The sequence below is a fragment of the Cryptomeria japonica genome, chromosome 8 (assembly GCF_030272615.1).
Source record: "Cryptomeria japonica chromosome 8, Sugi_1.0, whole genome shotgun sequence".
NCBI lineage: Eukaryota > Viridiplantae > Streptophyta > Pinopsida > Cupressales > Cupressaceae > Cryptomeria > Cryptomeria japonica.
The window spans coordinates 272163316-272181896 of NC_081412.1; the positions used below are offsets into that span (position 1 = coordinate 272163316).

Below are 18581 nucleotides of genomic sequence, written 5' to 3' on the forward strand. Positions count from 1 at the left end.
GAATAGAATCAACCTACCTTCTAGAATGTTTACATCGGCTTCTTCTTCCAAGGATAAAGGAAAGGATCACTCTTTTGGGACAGATAAAAGAAAGGGACAAGCTCTTTGTGCTACTACAAGTCATGATTCAGGGAGATAGCTTCTAGATTCAGGGGATTCTCATCATATGGCATCTTCGCAGTCTATGTTTTCTACATTTGAGCCTTGCCACATGCCGCAGATTTTGATGGGCAATCATACATACATGGATGTGATTGGGAAAAGATCTATTGCCATTGGGGATAACTCCTTCAATGATGTGTTGTGTGTACCCCACTTGACAAATAATCTTCTTTCCATCTATCAAATCACACATGGGGCAACTAGGAAAACTGTGGAGTTCACACCTAATTTAGTTATCATTAGAGACTTGGAGAGTGGAGCTATCATTGCGACTGGGGTGGTTGATCATGCATCTCGGTTGTACTCTTTTTCAGATTTTGGTCCTATTGATGAGGTTGATTCTTCCTATGTTGATGATTCAGATTTTGAGGAGAAATTTGGGCATTTGAACTTGGGGATTCTCACATGTGACCTCGTTCTTGAGCCTTGCATTTCATCTCCTTCTATTGATATCACACCACCTATTGCACCTGATGATGCAGCTAGTGCGACAATTTTGCCTTCTTATGATTCAGTGCAGCAGGATATTTCATGTCTTCCAGCTTCAGTTGATTGGGATGCCTACTTGACAGACATTGCAGGTTTGTTTGTGGACTCCTACATTGCAGATTTGGGAGACACCATTCATGACATTCATCTTCTCTTTGATGAAGATGATCCTTCTTTGATTGTTGTGAGGGATAACTCTGACCCTCTTGTGCATTCTCTACATGATCAATCTTTAGAGGTTGACATGATTGTGGATACTTTTGTACAACACTTGGAGGAGGTCTCTTTATCTTTTGAGGAGACATATGAGTCTTTGGATATTGTTCTACATTCATCTCCATTAGATCTTGGAGTGCCTTTTTCAGCAGTGTGGCATAGTTTACCACCTTTGGAGGGGGTACCTTTCAGCATCGACATGGGGACACTTGAGCAGTTTTCAGAGATTCCTTTCATCATGAGTATTTTTGCTTCATCTTCCCTTCATGGTTGGGGAGACTTCATGGATACACCTTTGGTTTTGTTTCTTCCTAAGGGGAGAAATGTTGTTCGACGTTCAAGGAGCAGTTTCTTCATTCATCTTCGAGCTTCTATCATTGGTGCAGATTCCAGATTCAGGGGGGGCTTCCTAGTCTCTCTTCTTCTTCTCTCATATGGGGGGGGACTTTTTCCTCACATGGGGTTTTGTCCTTCACATACTTCTATGAGAGTTCTTTGTATCTAGTTTTCATCTCTCTTTTGGGGGAGGGTTTTTTCCCATTGGGTTTTTCTCTCTTTCCCCGCTTTGTGAGAGATTTCCTTGCATTGGTTTTCATGCATTTGCATTTGTATATGGGTACCTAACATGGCCTCGTAGCCGGGACCCATCTTGCATTTCTTAGTTGCATTGTAGACTTAAGTGCATTCCCCTAAGTTGCACTTAAGGGGGGGTGTTGGTGTAAATAATTATTCATCATGGATATTATTACACCTTACTTAAGTTTACTTAGGAAATGCATTTCATAGTAGTTTCGGTATGAGACACTTGGATGTTTGTGCCACATTGGGATAGTGTGTTTAGGAGAATTTCCACCTTTTATGGTGTTGATCTTGTTGTTACACTCCACATTCAGTGGGTGATCCACCTCATGTGGACTATTATATTCTTTCTCCTACCTACCCACACCTATTTCCTACCTACCCTTGTTTCTTATTGAGCCACATGTCATGTTTGTGTGCTCACATATCCATATAGCCTTGCCTATATAAACAAGCTCATATTCATTGTATGTATCGATTGATGATCCAATTGATCAGTATTTTCATCTTGATAGAATACAGTTTATTTCTATCATATATTTTGTCTCTCTTATTTGTGCTTTCCATTGCCTCTTGATCTTGGCAAAATCTCACAGTTTGTCCTGTTGGTTCTAATGCTTCTTTGGTTCGATTGATCAGCTCTTCAAACTTTGGTTTCTCATGCCATTTGTATCTTCGAGTTCAGTTGTTTGCCTTTGTTTGCCTGCTGATTCGAGTAGTGTCATTTGAGGGCACTCATGCAGATTACAGTCTTCTCAACCTGGTCATGTTCTATTTCAGTGGAGGTTCTTCAGATCAGCAGTTATTCTTTGACAGTGTTTGCAGGTTCTTCATGCTTTAGTGATTCTTCTGATCTTCTCTTGTTCCTATCTTTTTGGAACATTCTTGTTTGGAGGCTTTTTTAGTCCTTCTCTTGCTTTTCCATCTCTGTTTGGAGTAGAGTTTTTTTCCCACGTGGTTTTCTCTATTTCTCCGGTTCATAAAGATTTGATTGTATTTGGGTACCTGATCAGGCCTTGTTGCCGAGACCCATCTTTCCTGCTTTCAATAACTGTTCTAGGTTTTAGCTTCTCCCTAAGTCTAGGTTAAGGGGGGGTGTTAGAGTATTCGGGTATTTATTTGATTAATTAAACAATATTTGTTTGATTATTTAAGTTCCCTTTATCTCTTTTACACTTAAGCTAACTTTAGGTGCATAATAATTAATTCTTTTATTAATTATTATGTGCAAGCCTAGGTTTTCCTTTTTAGGGTTTCTTGACCTATTAGAGGTTGGATTATTTTTCTTTGTATCATTCCATTATCACATTACACATTTTGTGAATATTGAACTCTCATCTTTTTGAGCATATTTTATGTGTATTGTTTTTTTGTTATTTGCTTCCTTACTTCTCCTTGTAACAGGTTATTCAGTTTGCAAAGATCTTTAGGCTTCTGTGATGTTGTGTTTCTCAACTCTCATAGCTTGCTAGTACAAATATGAGCTCACCACAATGTTCAGAGGATTCGATAAAGTCAGTTTAGTATTTTGCACATATCATCATATTCAAATCAAACATGGCAATGAGTGGAAAACAGCATTCAATACTAAGAGGAAGAATCACATGAATGGTTAATCATGCCATTTGAGTTGAAGGTGCAAAAGCATGTTTATGCAGTTCATGAATGAATATGTGGAATCTTTTCATTGGCAAGATTGTGATTGTACATCTAGATGATATATTGATTTTCAACAAAACTAAGGAGCACATCGCACATCTAAGACAAATCATGAAGAGAATTAAAGAAGAGTTGTTAAATCTAAAGAAGTAAAGTTCCATTTAGGAAGAACTGGTGCATCTGGGATATGTGATTTTCAATGATAGGTTAAGGAAGGACCCATGGCAAAATCCCAAATGTATGTTTGAGGCTAGAAGTTTAACAGATTAGAGAGCCATTATTTCCCATTCCAAATCATAACAGTAGAATAGTGATAAACTATTGAGCTACAAGACACGCTTAAATTCAACGCAAAACAAGAAAAGCTACATAATCTTGTTATTCTTATGGCAAGCAAATGCACTCTTCTATATTTATAATTTTTAGATACAAAGTGAATTCAAAACAACTCCCAAAATTAATATACCCATCTATGATGCACAAGACATTTTCATTATGGAATAATTTTGTTAAAGATGATAGCTTCAGTCAAATAAATATGATCATGAATGAGACTTACATCATTAGAATAATTCATATATGTATACCAATATACATAGTAATAATCATTGAGTTTATTATTACTATGTATATTAATATACATATATATTATTTTCATGAAAAAATTAAATCTGATTAAATGATCTAATGGCTGATCCTATATCGATCATCATCTTCCAAGGTTAAATCTGTGATCATGCATGATCCATACCCTGTCAATAGAGTGTATCGACTATCTTCTTCGATTTACCATAAATCGATAATGTGTATCGATTTACCTTAATCGATAATGTATATCGATTAACTGATTCTTCATTTTAACATACCGATTGTGAATCGGTTGTGTTAACTGAATAGTTAACTATCAATTGTGAATCGATATTTGTTTGTAATAATAAATGGTTTGTTAATGCTACCGATTATGAATCGGTATTTGCAATATTAAATGGACAGACATATCGGTGGAGAGACATGTCTCCACACGTCGATTAACTGATTCTTCATTTTAACATACCGATTGTGAATCGGTTGTGTTAACTAAATAGTTAACTATCAATTGTGAATCGGTATTTGTTTGTAATAATAAACGGTTTGTTAATGCTACCGATTATGAATCGGTATTTGCAATATTAAATGGACAGACATATCGGCGGAGAGACATGTCTCCACACGTGTGGAGACATGTCTATCCATCAATGCGCCTCCCCATTTAAATATATATAATTCACAAATAAATCAATGAAGACGGTACAGCAATCAACAAGTATATGCCTTTGAAGATCAATCTATTCTTCCCACTCAGCAATAATCATACTTGGTAAATTAATTTACTGTGTATTCCTTCTTACACTTGCAGCAACCTGCAATATTCATAGGTTAGTAAGAGCATCATTTGTGAAACATAAAATAAAAGATACCTCTACTCTATCTACTAAGAAATCTAATCTACATTAACATGGTATCAAAGCAAGGTCAAGGAAGATCCGATTAGATTTGAGATAAGTAGATTACCTATCGTATCATTTGCTCTTAAGGAAAATCGCATTCCTTTCTTTAGAATGGCAAGCGGAGTCAGATTCAAAGATCGTCTTGAAGGAGTGTCAAACTTTGTATTGTGGAAGTTTAGGATTATGCTTACCTTGAAGGAAAATGAACTAGATTCATTTATAAAGGGAAACATACCTGAACTAGACGATGATGTTGAGAAAATTCAATGGAACAAGAACAATGGAAAAGCCATGAAAGTGATCATGGATGCAGTTAGAGACCATATAGTTCCAGTCATTTCAAAGTATGACACAGCATACCGCATGTTCAAATCACTTGAAGACATGTATGAAATAAACAATACCAACAGAGCTCTCACACTGAAAAGACAACTCCATCATGTGAAGATGAATAAGGGAGAAACTGTCACATCATATTTTATGAGGATTACTGAATTAAGGGATCAACTTTCTACAATTGGTCATCAAATTGACGACAAGGAATTAACGTTGATGGCTCTAAATGGACTCCTAACTTCATGGGAATCATTTATTTAAGGAATAAGTGCACATTCAAAACTCCCCAAGTTTGATCGGTTAAAGACGGATTACGTTCAAGAAGAATCCAGATTGATCACCAGAGGGATTGAACAAAATATCACCAATGAAGATATTCATGTGTTGAACTCTCACTCTCACAAGAAAGGGAAGAAGAGGAACTTCAAGAGGAAGAAGGACAAGGGCACAAATAGAAAAGGCTCTTCCAAAAGAAGGAGGGACATATCCCAAGTGCAGTGTTTCAGATGTGATAAGTATGGACGTTATGCCCTGAAGTGTCCAGATAGACCAAAACAACAAGCCTCCATTATTGAAATTGAAAAAGCTAGCATGGAGAATGAACCTGAGAAGTTTGTCTTCTATTCAACCTTATCAAGCCAAGTCTCAACCAGCCTCAACACCTGGGTGATTGATAGTGGAGCCTCGCGTCACATCACCGGATTCAGAGAACACCTAGACACTATGGTAGAGAAATATGATGAGGAAGTAACCATTGGGGACGATTCTAACTACCTAGTCAAAGGGATTGGAACCTGCAACATAAATCTGAAATCAAACATATCTCTTCAGCCCACAGGAGTATTATTTGTACCAGGGATAAAGAGAAAACAAGTATCCATTTTTGCACTTGAAGACAAAGGGTATAGGATAACCTTTATGGAAGGCAAAGTTTTAGCATGGCCAAAGAACTCCATAATCAAGAAGGCTCATACTATAGGAGTCAGACACAGATGCCTTTACAAACTATGCACTACTCCCTCTCAAGCCCTAATTCATGAGACTTCAAATTCAAACGAGATTTGACACAAAAGATTAGGGCATCTCCATTTTCGTGCTCTATCCTCCATAGAGAAAATGGTGATTGGTTTGCCTAAGCTAAACCAAAATCATGAAGGAACACGTAAGGGTTGTACCCTAGGAAAGAATACAAAAGGAACTTTCCACAATAGTAATAGCAAATCTAACAATGTATTAGAACTAATTCATTCTAATTTATGTGGACCCATGTTTGTAACCTCTATAGGAGGATTCTTGTACTATGTAATATTTGTATATGACTTCTCTAGGAAAAATTGGATATATTTTCTTAAATGTAAAGAGTCTGAAGAAATCCTTATGAGGTTTAAGGAATTCAAAGCTCTTGTAGAAAACATATCCGGGAAGAAAATCAAAACATTAAGAACAGACAATGGGGGGGAATACACTTCAGACATTTTTTAAGGAGTTTTGTGTAAATGCTGGAATTAGGAGGGAGTTTACTATACACTATAATCCCCAACAAAATGGGGTGGCAGAAAGAAAGAATAGGACCATAGTAGAAGCTGCTAGAGCTATGATGTATGATCAAAACATAGAAACTTCATTTTGGGTTGAAGCCTCTAGAACAGTTGTCTACATCCAAAATAGATGCCCTCATTCACTTCTAGATAACAAAACACCCGAAGAAGCATTCACTGGCATCAAACCTAATATAAGTCATCTAAGAATCTTTGGTTGTCCGATCTACTTACATATACCTAAAGAAAAGAGGTCTAAGTTAGAACCCTCGGGAAAAAAAGGAATATTTGTAGGCTATAGTGAAACATCTAAAGCCTATAGGATATACATACCTGGCCAAAAATTAATTGAACTTAGCAGAGATGTCATCATTGAGGAAGACATTGCTTTCAGGAGATACAAAAGCTCTCTTGAGATAGAAGATCAAGATCCTCCTAACAATATGGAAGAGGACCATGCTCTTGCGATTCAGAGGGAGACTCCTGAAGAAATTGATAGTGAAGATCAAATTGCTCCCTTAAATGAACACAATAATGAAAACCGAAAGAGACCTCTCTGGGCTAGGAAGATGATTCAAGAAGCCAAGAATTATACAGTACCAAAGGGAACCTTCAGGGAAAGCAAGAGACCTCATAGATTCTCTAGTTATGTTGCCTTGAAGAGTGAGATCATAAATTCAGAACCATCCTGTGTTGAAGAGGCTCTCAATCATCAAGTGTGGAAAGATGCTATGTCAAAAGAGTATCAGTCCATTATAAAAAATGATGTCTGGGACATCGTACCAAGACCTAAAGAAAAATCAGTTGTATCATCAAAATGGCTTTTCAAAATCAAACATGCTGCAGATGGTAGCATTGAAAAACACAAAGCCCGGTTTGTTGCCAGAGGTTTCTCTCAGAAAGAAGGAATTGATTATGAAGAGACTTTTGCCCCCGTTGCTCGTTACACTTCAGTTAGAGCCGTAATTGCTATTGCAGCATCAAAGGGATGGAAGATCCATCAAATGGATGTGAAAACTGCATTCCTGAATGGCACAATCAAGGAGGAAGTCTATCTAGAGAAACGTGAAGGATTTGTTATACATAAGACTGAATCACATGTTTGCAGATTGAAGAAAGCTTTGTATGGACTCAAACAGGCCCCTAGAGCCTGGTATGAAAGAATTGATCACTACCTCTTGGGGTTAGGGTTTTCCAAGAATGATGCAGATCCAAACCTCTACTTTAAGGTAATTGATGGTGATATGTTAATTCTTATTTTATATGTTGATGATCTATTAATCACAGGAGAAGATCACCTAATTACCCAGTGTAAAAGGAACTTAGCTTCAGAATTTGATATGAAGGATTTGGGTATCCTACATTACTTCCTTGGATTAGAAGTTTGGTAGCAAGCAGATGGCATCACGCTGAATCAAGGAAAGTATACTATTGACATTTTGAAGAGGTTTGGAATGATGGAGTGCAGACATGTCTACACCTATGGAAACAAATCTGCACAAATTGAAGGAAGCAGCAATAGACTCAGAATTTGCAGATCCCACTCTCTACAAACAGATAATTGGATCCTTGATGTATTTGGTCAACACTAGACCTGATATTTGTTATGCAGTAAATGCACTTAGCCAGTTTATGTGTGAACCAAAGGAGATACATCTTGTTGCAGCAAAACACATTATGAGATACCTTCGAGGATCAATTGGATATGGTCTTAGATACAAACATGTAGACCTAGATCTACATGGATGCACTGACTCAAATTGGGCTGGAAGTGTGGTTGACAGGAAAAGCACATCAGGATGTTGCTTCAGTTTAGGATCAACAATGATCTCATGGATCAATAGAAAACAGTCCTTAGTTGCACAGAGCTCCACAGAAGTTGAGTACATTGCAGCCTCCATGGGAGCAAGAGAAGTAGTGTGGCTTAGGAAATTGCTTGTAGGACTGTTTGGTCAACCCTTGAATCCTATTGTCATCCATTGTGACAACCAGAGTTGCATCAAGCTTTCAGTGAATCCAGTGTTTCATGATAGATCAAAACACATTGAGATTCCTTATCACTATGTTAGAAACATGGTAGAAAGGAATGTGATCCAGTTGGAGTATATTAGTACAAGTGATCAAACTGCAGACATCCTCACCAAGCCACTCTCCAAGATAGAGGTCGAGCACTTTCGGGATAAACTTGGTATGGTTGAAAATGTAAATTAAATTTGAGATTGAGTCTCTAATTATTTTATTTGTACTAATATTTAAAGATGTTTAATGTGTAAACTCTTCAATTGTCATGTGTGTGACTCCATGACTTCATGGGCCCCTGTGGACATTATTGAAAGGTGACGATTTTTCAATAATGAACACTTGTATCAAATTGATGTTGTAAAGTGACGACTTTACAATGATCAATTTTACTATCATGATAGATATCATGTGACTTGATATCTATGGACAGATCATGATAGTTAATATCTCTTAGACATTATGGTAGATATCATGAGACTTGATGTCATTAAATAACCCATAATAACTCTGCAAGAAATCATCGTGGTGGATACTATGAGTCTTAATATCCATGGATATGCCATGATCTAATATCCATTATGGTAGGCATCATGAGACGTGATGCCAAGTGCACATACCATAAAGATGGATATTTATGAGGTATGGTGAATATCATGTGACTTGATATTCTTGTTTATACCATATCTCTTGATATCTTGATAAGGTATCTCTCTTCCGGCACAATTAATGGATCTATTGTGTTATGCTCTTGGATAGATTTTATCCTCCCTAGCTAAGAGGGAGTGTTAAAGATGATAGCTTTAGTCAGATAAATATGATCATGAATAAGACTTACATCATTAGAATAATTCATATATGTATACCAATATACATAGTAATAATCATTGAGTTTATTATTACTATGTATATTAATATACATACATATTATTTTCATGAATAGATTAAATCTGATTAAATGATCTAATGGCTGATCCTATATCGATCATCATCTTCCAAGTGTAAATCTGTGATCATGCATGATCCATACCCTGTTGATAGAGTGTATCGACTATCTTCTTCGATTTACCATAAATCGATATTGTGTATCGATTTACCTTAATCGATAATGTATATCGATTAACTGATTCTTCATTTTAACATACCGATTGTGAATCGGTTGTGTTAACTAAATAGTTAACTATCAATTGTGAATCGGTATTTGTTTGTAATAATAAACGGTTTGTTAATGCTACCGATTATGAATCGGTATTTGCAATATTAAATGGACAGACATATCGGCGGAGAGACATGTCTCCACACGTGTGGAGACATGTCTATCCATCAATGCGCCTCCCCATTTAAATATATATAATTCACAAATAAATCAATGAAGACGGTACAGCAATCAACAAGTATATGCCTTTGAAGATCAATCTATTCTTCCCACTCAGCAATAATCATACTTGGTAAATTAATTTACTGTGTATTCCTTCTTACACTTGCAGCAACCTGCAATATTCATAGGTTAGTAAGAGCATCATTTGTGAAACATAAAATAAAAGATACCTCTACTCTATCTACTAAGAAATCTAATCTATATTAACAAATTTCTCCTTGATGGCAGTCAAATGCCCTCTCTCTTGCATGTTATATGATATATCATTTCAGAAAGGTGTACACTGTAAATGGATTTACGCCGACAAAGAATTCAATACACTGATGTACACATATCTGATGCAAAAGATGTTATTGAAGGATAAAATCTCCTTAATGGAAAAGCTGACCTTAGATTTATATATTCTGTATTGAATTATAGAGAAAACATATTTCTTAAAGGAGGATTTCACAACACTGTGTACAAACAAATAGCATGCAACTGCAGTACTAGTTGCGTCGAAGATTAAGGCAATAATTTTGAACAAATGCAAACAATGGCTTTCTAATATCAGATAGAGACAAGAAGTAATTGCTATGATAATGTAACTACGTACTCTTAATCAAAGTCTTCCAAATGTAAATCTACTCAAAAAGTAAGAGAAGATGCTCACCCAACGCGCTGTTGAAACTTCACGCCAACCATGAGTGACATCAGAAAGATCCTTGATGGTAGTTCCAACATACACCAGCACAAAGGTGATTGGCTGCACAAATGTGAAAATAAACTAACATAAATACTAAGTAGCTCTTAACGAGCTTTAAAATATAAATCAAATTAGCACCAGGTGACTATAGCATGGGTGCTTGTAGACTTTTCCTACAAGCTGGTCCTTGGATAGAGATTTTGTAACTTTCAATATAATTAACATATATAACTTTTCTTTATCAAATAGTATATGATATTATGAATAAACATGAAAATTAACAGATGCTTTTTGTCTCCTAAGTAACAGCAGTTGAAATAAACATGAAAATTTGAATTGCAGCTGAAGAAAAACTCATTACCATCATACCAATCCAAGAAGCTAGCATGTATTGCCCTAAACCAACAGGTGTCACAGAGAGAAGATAATTTAGGATGTTGAATGGAAGTAATGGGACAAGCCGAAGAAGCAAAACAATCTGCAACAACAACAGCAAAAAGTATTTATGAATGGCTTGATTTTATAAATAGTAATACATGTTCAATTCCCCAAATGGGAAAACTGTCCAGTTAAACCAGGTCTATTATCACTTAACTAGAACAGAACTAATGCCCTCTTACAAAAAGAAAACAATCCTTATTCTGCCAGTCAGAAAATTCATTACATTAGGGAAAACGAGAAATCATCATATCATGTTGCTTTAGATACTCTTCTCCTATTAGTAAATTAATAATCTCATATCTGGAATATAGGAAAGAAAGGGGAACTAAGAGGGGGAAACCGAAAGGGTAAACTATTTTGTTAACAGAAGAGGATCATAAGTGATTAGATAGACAAACATCAAATTAAAGAAAAATTCCAAACAAGCATAAGATTAAAATAGAAATCTTTCCATGCATAGGTTTGTTATGAAAAGATGGCAATCACATGCCATTGCCTCGTAGCATATCCCCACACAACATATTCAATATCAGAAAAGTCGGATCTATATATACAATTCTTCCACAAGCTTCAGAGAACGAAAACCCTCTTTAGGTTTGTAGTTTCAGATTTGAAAGACAATCCCTAGCTAAACTGGAGTAGTTTCATTTCAAGAATCACCATTGTGCAGATTGATGTTTCAGTTTGTTGCTTCCAACTATGGAGAATTTTTATGTGTTCTAATTTGAAGAGGTTGGGAAGTTGTTTTCAAATTTTGTAGAGATTTCTTGGAGGTGTTGATGAGTTTTCTTAAGGCAACCTGAGAGATTCTTTGCTAGACTGTACCTGTACCTAGCATTCAGCTTTCCTATGGGAATATTTATACCTTTGTTTGGCCACCAAGATTGAAGGTTTCACTCAGTTTGCTCTAGCTGCTCTCTTTGCAGTCTATTTCCAGCCTGGCTGTGAGAACTTGGAGGGAGTATGAAGGGATTTCCGTCTAAATAGCACAGCACATTGTAATTCCCACAGAATAAATGGATGTTTACTTTTTGGTTTTTCATGCATCCCATTGCATAAGTGGTTTCACCAGCTTGCCACCTAATGCTTTTCTTTTAGCAGTCTGTTTTCATTACCTTGTAATCTGGAACACTGTATGCTCTTACCTTAAAATTTTCAGGATCTGGGTGATCAGAGAGTGGGATGTCAGTTCATATGCGTTTCATTTATGTTGAAAGCTAACCCTTTTTTCAAAAAAAATAGACAATGGTTATTACACCTAGTCACACACAGCTTCATGCCCATGCATTTAAATCAATGGGTAGGGCTTTGGATGCTCCTAAAGTTTAAGCCAAAATGAAAATTATTTAGCACCAGCAACCCAATATCAAGTTCTTCTCATAGCCAAAATAAGACATTTAAGACATTTAACTTGCTCATCTTGTTTTGAATTTATTTAGAATGATCAGAGTTTCTCCATTTCCCCTTCCAAAAATTGGTGTCTTATCATCAAGGTCTTTCACATCAAGGAAAATGCCAACTTCTTGAGTTCTAAATTGCAATTTAATTCTTGCCCATCTGCTTGGATGTAGCTTTAAAGGTATCTGCTGAATTTATACTTTTGTGTGACCATTGTACCACAATGATGAGAGTTTCTTTGAGTTATGATTATTCTTCAATGTGAAAGTGGCATTCCTACATTACCTTTGTTTTGCTTCTTCATGGAATATTCCTCTTGGGATGTTGAAGTGGTGTTACTGCATTTCTAAGGCATCACCCCCTTCATTTGTATATACAATTCCTTTTTGTAGGCATAATCAATGTTCTTCACATTGTTTAAGAGCTCATGACTTCAAAAATCTTGGCAAACCAAAATTTGACTTGGATGTGGCAACTCAACAAAAACTCACCAAAACTTCATAACATTTCCAAACATAAAAAGAACACATATTTATAATATAATATTAAAAAACCCTGTTTAGATAAAAGCACAAGTATGTAATAAAACATGGTAGAATAAGCTTAACAAATGTGTGGAAGACTTCACGAAGTAGGACATAAGATCCAAATAGTACTTTAGATTACAAGAAAGCATTTGGTTTTACTGCACATAGAAATGAGATTTATAGGTTTAACTGCAGCTATGAAAGAAAGGCTAATGGGTTTTGGAGGACTCAAAATGGGCGGCTTCTATGACGAGGCTATCATTGTCCGCAAGAAGTTGGATGGGGAGGCACTGACGCTATCGGCAATGGCGAGCATAATTCTCTCTATCTCAAAGAACTCCAACAAATTAATGGAGTTGTTGCACTCTTGTTCAAAGCAAACAAAGACAGAGTTGTAAAGCACATTTAGTTGATTTAGGGTTTTCTTAACTTTGACGCCGTGGTGGGACTTGAGCAAGTAGAGGCTCTTGAGGGCCTTACACAACTCAAAGTGAGAGAGGATGCCTTCATTAGTCTCAAGCATTTTGAATTTGTCATCAATGGTTTTGTAGAAGTCTGCCTTGTCTACAATGAACTCCCTCACTCTTAAACTAGCTGGCATATTTTTTAGGTCAGACTTACTATTTCTCAGCAAGTTTACCACCAAAAAATAGACCCAAGTTCATGGCTGAACGATTCAAGAGTGGATTTGTCTGGGAAAATCTCATGAGTCAAAGAGGTTTTAGGCAAACTTCTAAACTATGGTTCTTCTTATGATCAAGGCCAACTCCTCCTAAATGTCTATGCAGACCCCCAAGGTACTTTCCAATGCTTCTAGATTGTCTTGGAGAATATTCAAATATATTATCTTGATTCCAAAATTCAAAAGTGTGAACCTAACACCTCTCTTTGCCTCTCTAAAAAATATTGCAATTTAAGCATTAATCTTTATACCATATAAGAGAGAATATTTTTTGGTCAATTCTTTAATCTTTTCTGGTTTTTTTAATGGAAACCTTTTTGCTTGATTTTGTTGATGTGTTTTTCATGCACATGCGAACACAGAATAAAATACCCAAAAGTATCTTATCCTCTCTTGAACAAAGTTACTCAAATGCTGGAGATTAGCTTAAGGATCACTTGAGACAACTCCAAGGTTCTTATATGTCAGGTCACGACGTGTAGATAAGCTCGTTGGTTTGATGTGATTATGCTGGAATCACAAGGGGACTTACATTGAATTGTTGAATGCTTGAATTGTTGGAGCTTAGATCCTAACTACTTGCCTGGAGAATAAAGGAAGAGCAAAAGGCATAAGGTTTAGGGAGTTTATTCTAATCCTAAGAATGCAAGAAAATGGGTGAACGATTTGATGGAATCCTACTGATGAGGTCTCACCATCAAATTGAACAATTTGACACAAGCTCAATGCAATCTTCTAAGGTGCAATTCAAAGATGTTCAAATCATTATCATCAAGCATTGCTTACCATTCAAGTTAATGCATAAACAATGGATATATAACAACTTGAAGTTAAGCTCATATCATTCCAATTGACCACACAAGGCACTCATACAGTCAGCAAGAGGCTAGGGTATGGACTAAACGGATTCCACGCAAATACATTCAACATATTCCTCCATTCAATCTAACCAACATGAAAGTAAATTGAGAAGTAAAGACCATGCAAGTTGTTGAAGTAACAAATCGAATTCACGATAACTTCAATGAAATCAATTGTTCTTTACAACAAGGTTTTGGCAACAATCTTTCCCTCTTCCTAATCCAACTTCTATTCTAATTGCTATTCACTATTCTATTCCTCTATTCTATTGCAATTCTCTTACTATTATTCTTCTATTAACCTTTACAAATAAAGAGCTTAAGCTTTATATAGAGAGCTCATTTTACAATGAATGGCTTAGATCAATTTGAGATCAATGGCCGAGATTTTACAATGAAACCCTAATTAGGGTTTGTTACAACTCAATTCTGGCCAATGAAATAATTGCAATATTTGGACACGTACTCTCTGGAATATTTGACCAATGGATAATGGGGGTAGGTGCCTCGAAATTTGTGTCTTCATATGATAAGGCCAATTCATTGAATCTGGACGTGTTGATGTGGAATTCCTTGATTTGGTGAGTAGTGACTAGGATGCCACCTCTACTTGCTCTTGTAGACTTGATTCATCATCACGAAGGGATGTTGAGAGATATCTCTTGATACTCAACATTTCAAGTTCGCTCAAAGTAGTGGTGATGGGAAGCATTGGTGTAGCTGAGTCATTCCTCCATCCTCACTTGCTTGCCTTGGGGTGATTTTATGACTTCTTCTCCTTCGCACTCCTTTGATCTCTTCATGTCTCCATGGTGCAGTGAGAGTTGAGATTCCTCTTGGGCATTTTTGTGCTTGTAAATGAAGTTTTCTCCTTTGCATGGTGGTGTAGATCTTGCTCTCCTTCTTTTGCTTTGCAATCACCATCTTCTACCATCTGCAAAACAAAACAAACATGATATCAAACACACATAATATATAACCTTGATAATTCTTCTAACTTGATGTGTTCTCTGGTTTTTATGTGTTTTACAGCCATTATGAGTGCATTGGGAGGGAATTTTGCTCCTAGCAAGGAGCAATGGAAGTAGTTTTCGCTCTTGTCAGAAGCCAAAGGAAGTAGCCCTCAAACTCACCTCTTAGCTAGGTTTTATCAATTCCTTGTCTTTGCATCAACTCAAATTCGAAAATTCTCCTTTCTAAGCAAACGAAAACATTAAATCAGCTCAAGGCAATGTTTTATAAGCAATTTTGCTCCTTACCCTGGGCAAATGAAGCGAATTTTGCTCCATCTGAGGAGCACTTGAAGTTGAATTCGCTCCAAAGAAGAGGCAATTGAAGTGATTCCTCAAATCAAAGTCTTGCTCACTATCTTTCATTTATGACAACTCAAATGCACTAAATCATACTCATTCAAGGCTCTAGAGGCAAATTCGCTCCAAGGGAAGAGCACATGAAGTAAATTTCGCTCCAAAGAAGGAGCACTTGAAGTGAATTTCGCTCTGAACTTAGAGCACTTGAAGTGATCTTCAAACTTGGAATTGAACTCACTCTTACTCACTTCCCTTCATTCTATAGGTTCTAACCTTAAGTCTTTTAACCATTGATTAATGAAAACATGTCAAACTAGCCTCAAGAAGGGATTTTAGGAGAATTTCGCTCTGAGACTTGAGCACATGAAGTGGAATTCGCTCCTACTAGGGAGCATTTGAGGTGAATTGAAATTTGACACTTAGCACTTCCTTGTTCATTCTCCTTCATTCCATCTATTTAGGTGTTTCAAACTAAGCTCAATGTGCATTCTAGGAACAATTTCGCTCTCAATAAGGAGCACTTGAAGTGAATTTCAGTCCAAAAGAAGAGCACTTGAAGTAACTTAAAAATGCACCTTTGAGTTGAATCTCATCACTTTATGCCTTAGTTTATGCTTCCATACACCAAAAGTCTTCAAAACTCACGTTGAATGTGACTTCGTCTTCAACTCAAGGCAAATGAAGTCAAATTCGCTCTGAAAAAGAGGCAATTGAAGTTTTTCGCTCCTAGAGAGGAGCAATGGAAGTAACCCTTACTAGCAATCTCTCTCCATTCTTTGGTTGAATTCATGATAGGCTTCACTTCTTCTATGATCAAGATGTTGTTAAAGGCTTATAAACTCACTCATTTTCCTCAAATATTGCTCAAGAAATCTGCATCGCTCCCAACTATGTGCAATGGAAGTAGATTTCGCTCCAACTAGGGAGCAATCGAAGTTGCCTGCATACTTGACCTGATATACTTAATCAAATTTTTGCTCTTGGGGATCACCTTTCACTTGGAATGTATATAAGTCGCCCAAATGGTGAAAAAAACACTTGCATAGTTGATTAGGCTCGATCTTGAAAAGTTCCTCCATCAAACCTCTTTCTCTGTGTGTTCAATTTGACCTTTTCACCATTTTACTATTGTAAACCTTAAGCAATCGAGTCGACGACCCTCCTTACCACTCACTCACTCATCTTATATCACTTCATTTTACCCCCCAAAGGAAGGGCTATCCTCCTGATTCCTGGCCTCTCAACCAACTATACCTCTTCAACGCAAAGGTTAATAGCCAAGACTCTAACCACTACTCTAGAAAGCAGAAAAAAGTGGGGGTCCCCATTTGTAATGGGGCGATGTGTGAATACCTCACAACAAATTCTACAACTGTACATAGCTTAGCTGCCAAAGCAAAATAAGTGAGAGATATATTTTGAAGGAAAATAAACTGTTAATACCAGTGTTCCACGGTCATTGGGGACGGGGGGACAAAGGGCCTAAGTTTGGGGACGGCGGGGGGAGGGTGGCGGGGTGGTGGTGCTGATATAGTTATACATATACTTATAGTACTTGAAAAACTAGTTGTGAAAAGATGTATAAGCGTATAAGACTTACATTTCAAATGAAACTATAGGAAATTAGAAAAATTATAAAATACTAAAATAGCAAAATTTGAAATATTAAATCTAAATACAAAGATTTCTTGAATGCTAATTATTAAATAAAATTTGACAAATGAAATTGTCAAATTGGAGATTTCTATTATATCGAAAAATATGAATATCTAATATCACAAAGTCTATAAGGATGATTACATGATACATCATTACAACGACTAGAAATAGCAATAGCATTACAAAAGACAAAATGCCAAAATGTCAAAACTCAAAATGTAGTGAAGAGAGGCCTCTAATCATCTGCAAACTCCTCATCACTGGAAGTGTTGGACCCCCCATGGTCAAGATCCCTGAAGATAACACCAACCAGCCTTGCATCTGAAGTGGTAGGATCATCCTCATCAATTTGTGTTGGCTCCTTTGGCTCTACATCTCATCGTGTTGTTGCACTCTCCTTGTACACAAGTGTCTTGTGGTCAATGAGACGCAAAGAACTATGTACAGCCACAAGCTTCTTTTCTCTCTTAGAGGTAAGTTTGTTCCTCTTAAGAAAGTGGATGAATCTATATGTAGACCAGTTCCTCTCAATAGCTAAAGAACTAGAAACCTGGGATAGCATACGGATAGCTAAAGTGGTGGTCAAATATTTCTAACCATAACAATTCCCCCACAAAAGTGGGTCCTCTTGTGCTATAGTTTCTATATCCATCTTTGCCACATCTAAATAACCACTAAGAGTGGAAAATCTTGTCCACTCAATGCAAATTATGTCGGCATCTCTAGCATCATACATCTTCTATATACACCTAAAGAAATCTGCCTTCACCTTATCATCCTGAATCGGTGTAACTCTACCTGGTATAGCCTTGTACCACTTAGGATTCAAGGCATAGGCAGCCATATGCAAAGGAGCGTTGAGCTTGTCCCATCTGCACTGAATGATTGGTCGAATGTGGTCATTGTAGAATGCTAGAGTGGGGTCCTTCACTCGCACAGCAGCCCTCATCTGGTCAAGCATAGAATCGATGCACTCATACACCTCTCCAAGGTTAGGTGCATCCCCATCCCCATATCTGATGACCTGCAATACTAGAGAAATGAAGGAGAAAATGTATTTTGCATCAGTACAAAACACATCACTCTTCACTATCTCCTTCACCCTTCTCCCCTACTCTGTCTTGGCCTCGGCCCACCTATTCCACTTTGTTGTCAT

The 18581-nt window shown here is 36.8% G+C and overlaps 1 protein-coding gene across 2 annotated transcripts in view; it reads right to left on the reverse strand.

The window, feature by feature from the left end:
* LOC131072434 (uncharacterized) overlaps positions 1-18581 on the reverse strand; it is a 181439-nt gene that overhangs the window by 21755 nt on the left and 141103 nt on the right. For both annotated transcript variants that reach the window (XM_058008581.2, XM_058008580.2), the window contains 2 exons: positions 10910-11026; positions 10516-10608 (listed from right to left, as the gene is read on the reverse strand). In XM_058008581.2, coding sequence (XP_057864564.1) covers positions 10516-10608; positions 10910-11026 — 210 coding nt within the window. The remainder of the gene's footprint in view (positions 1-10515; positions 10609-10909; positions 11027-18581) is intronic.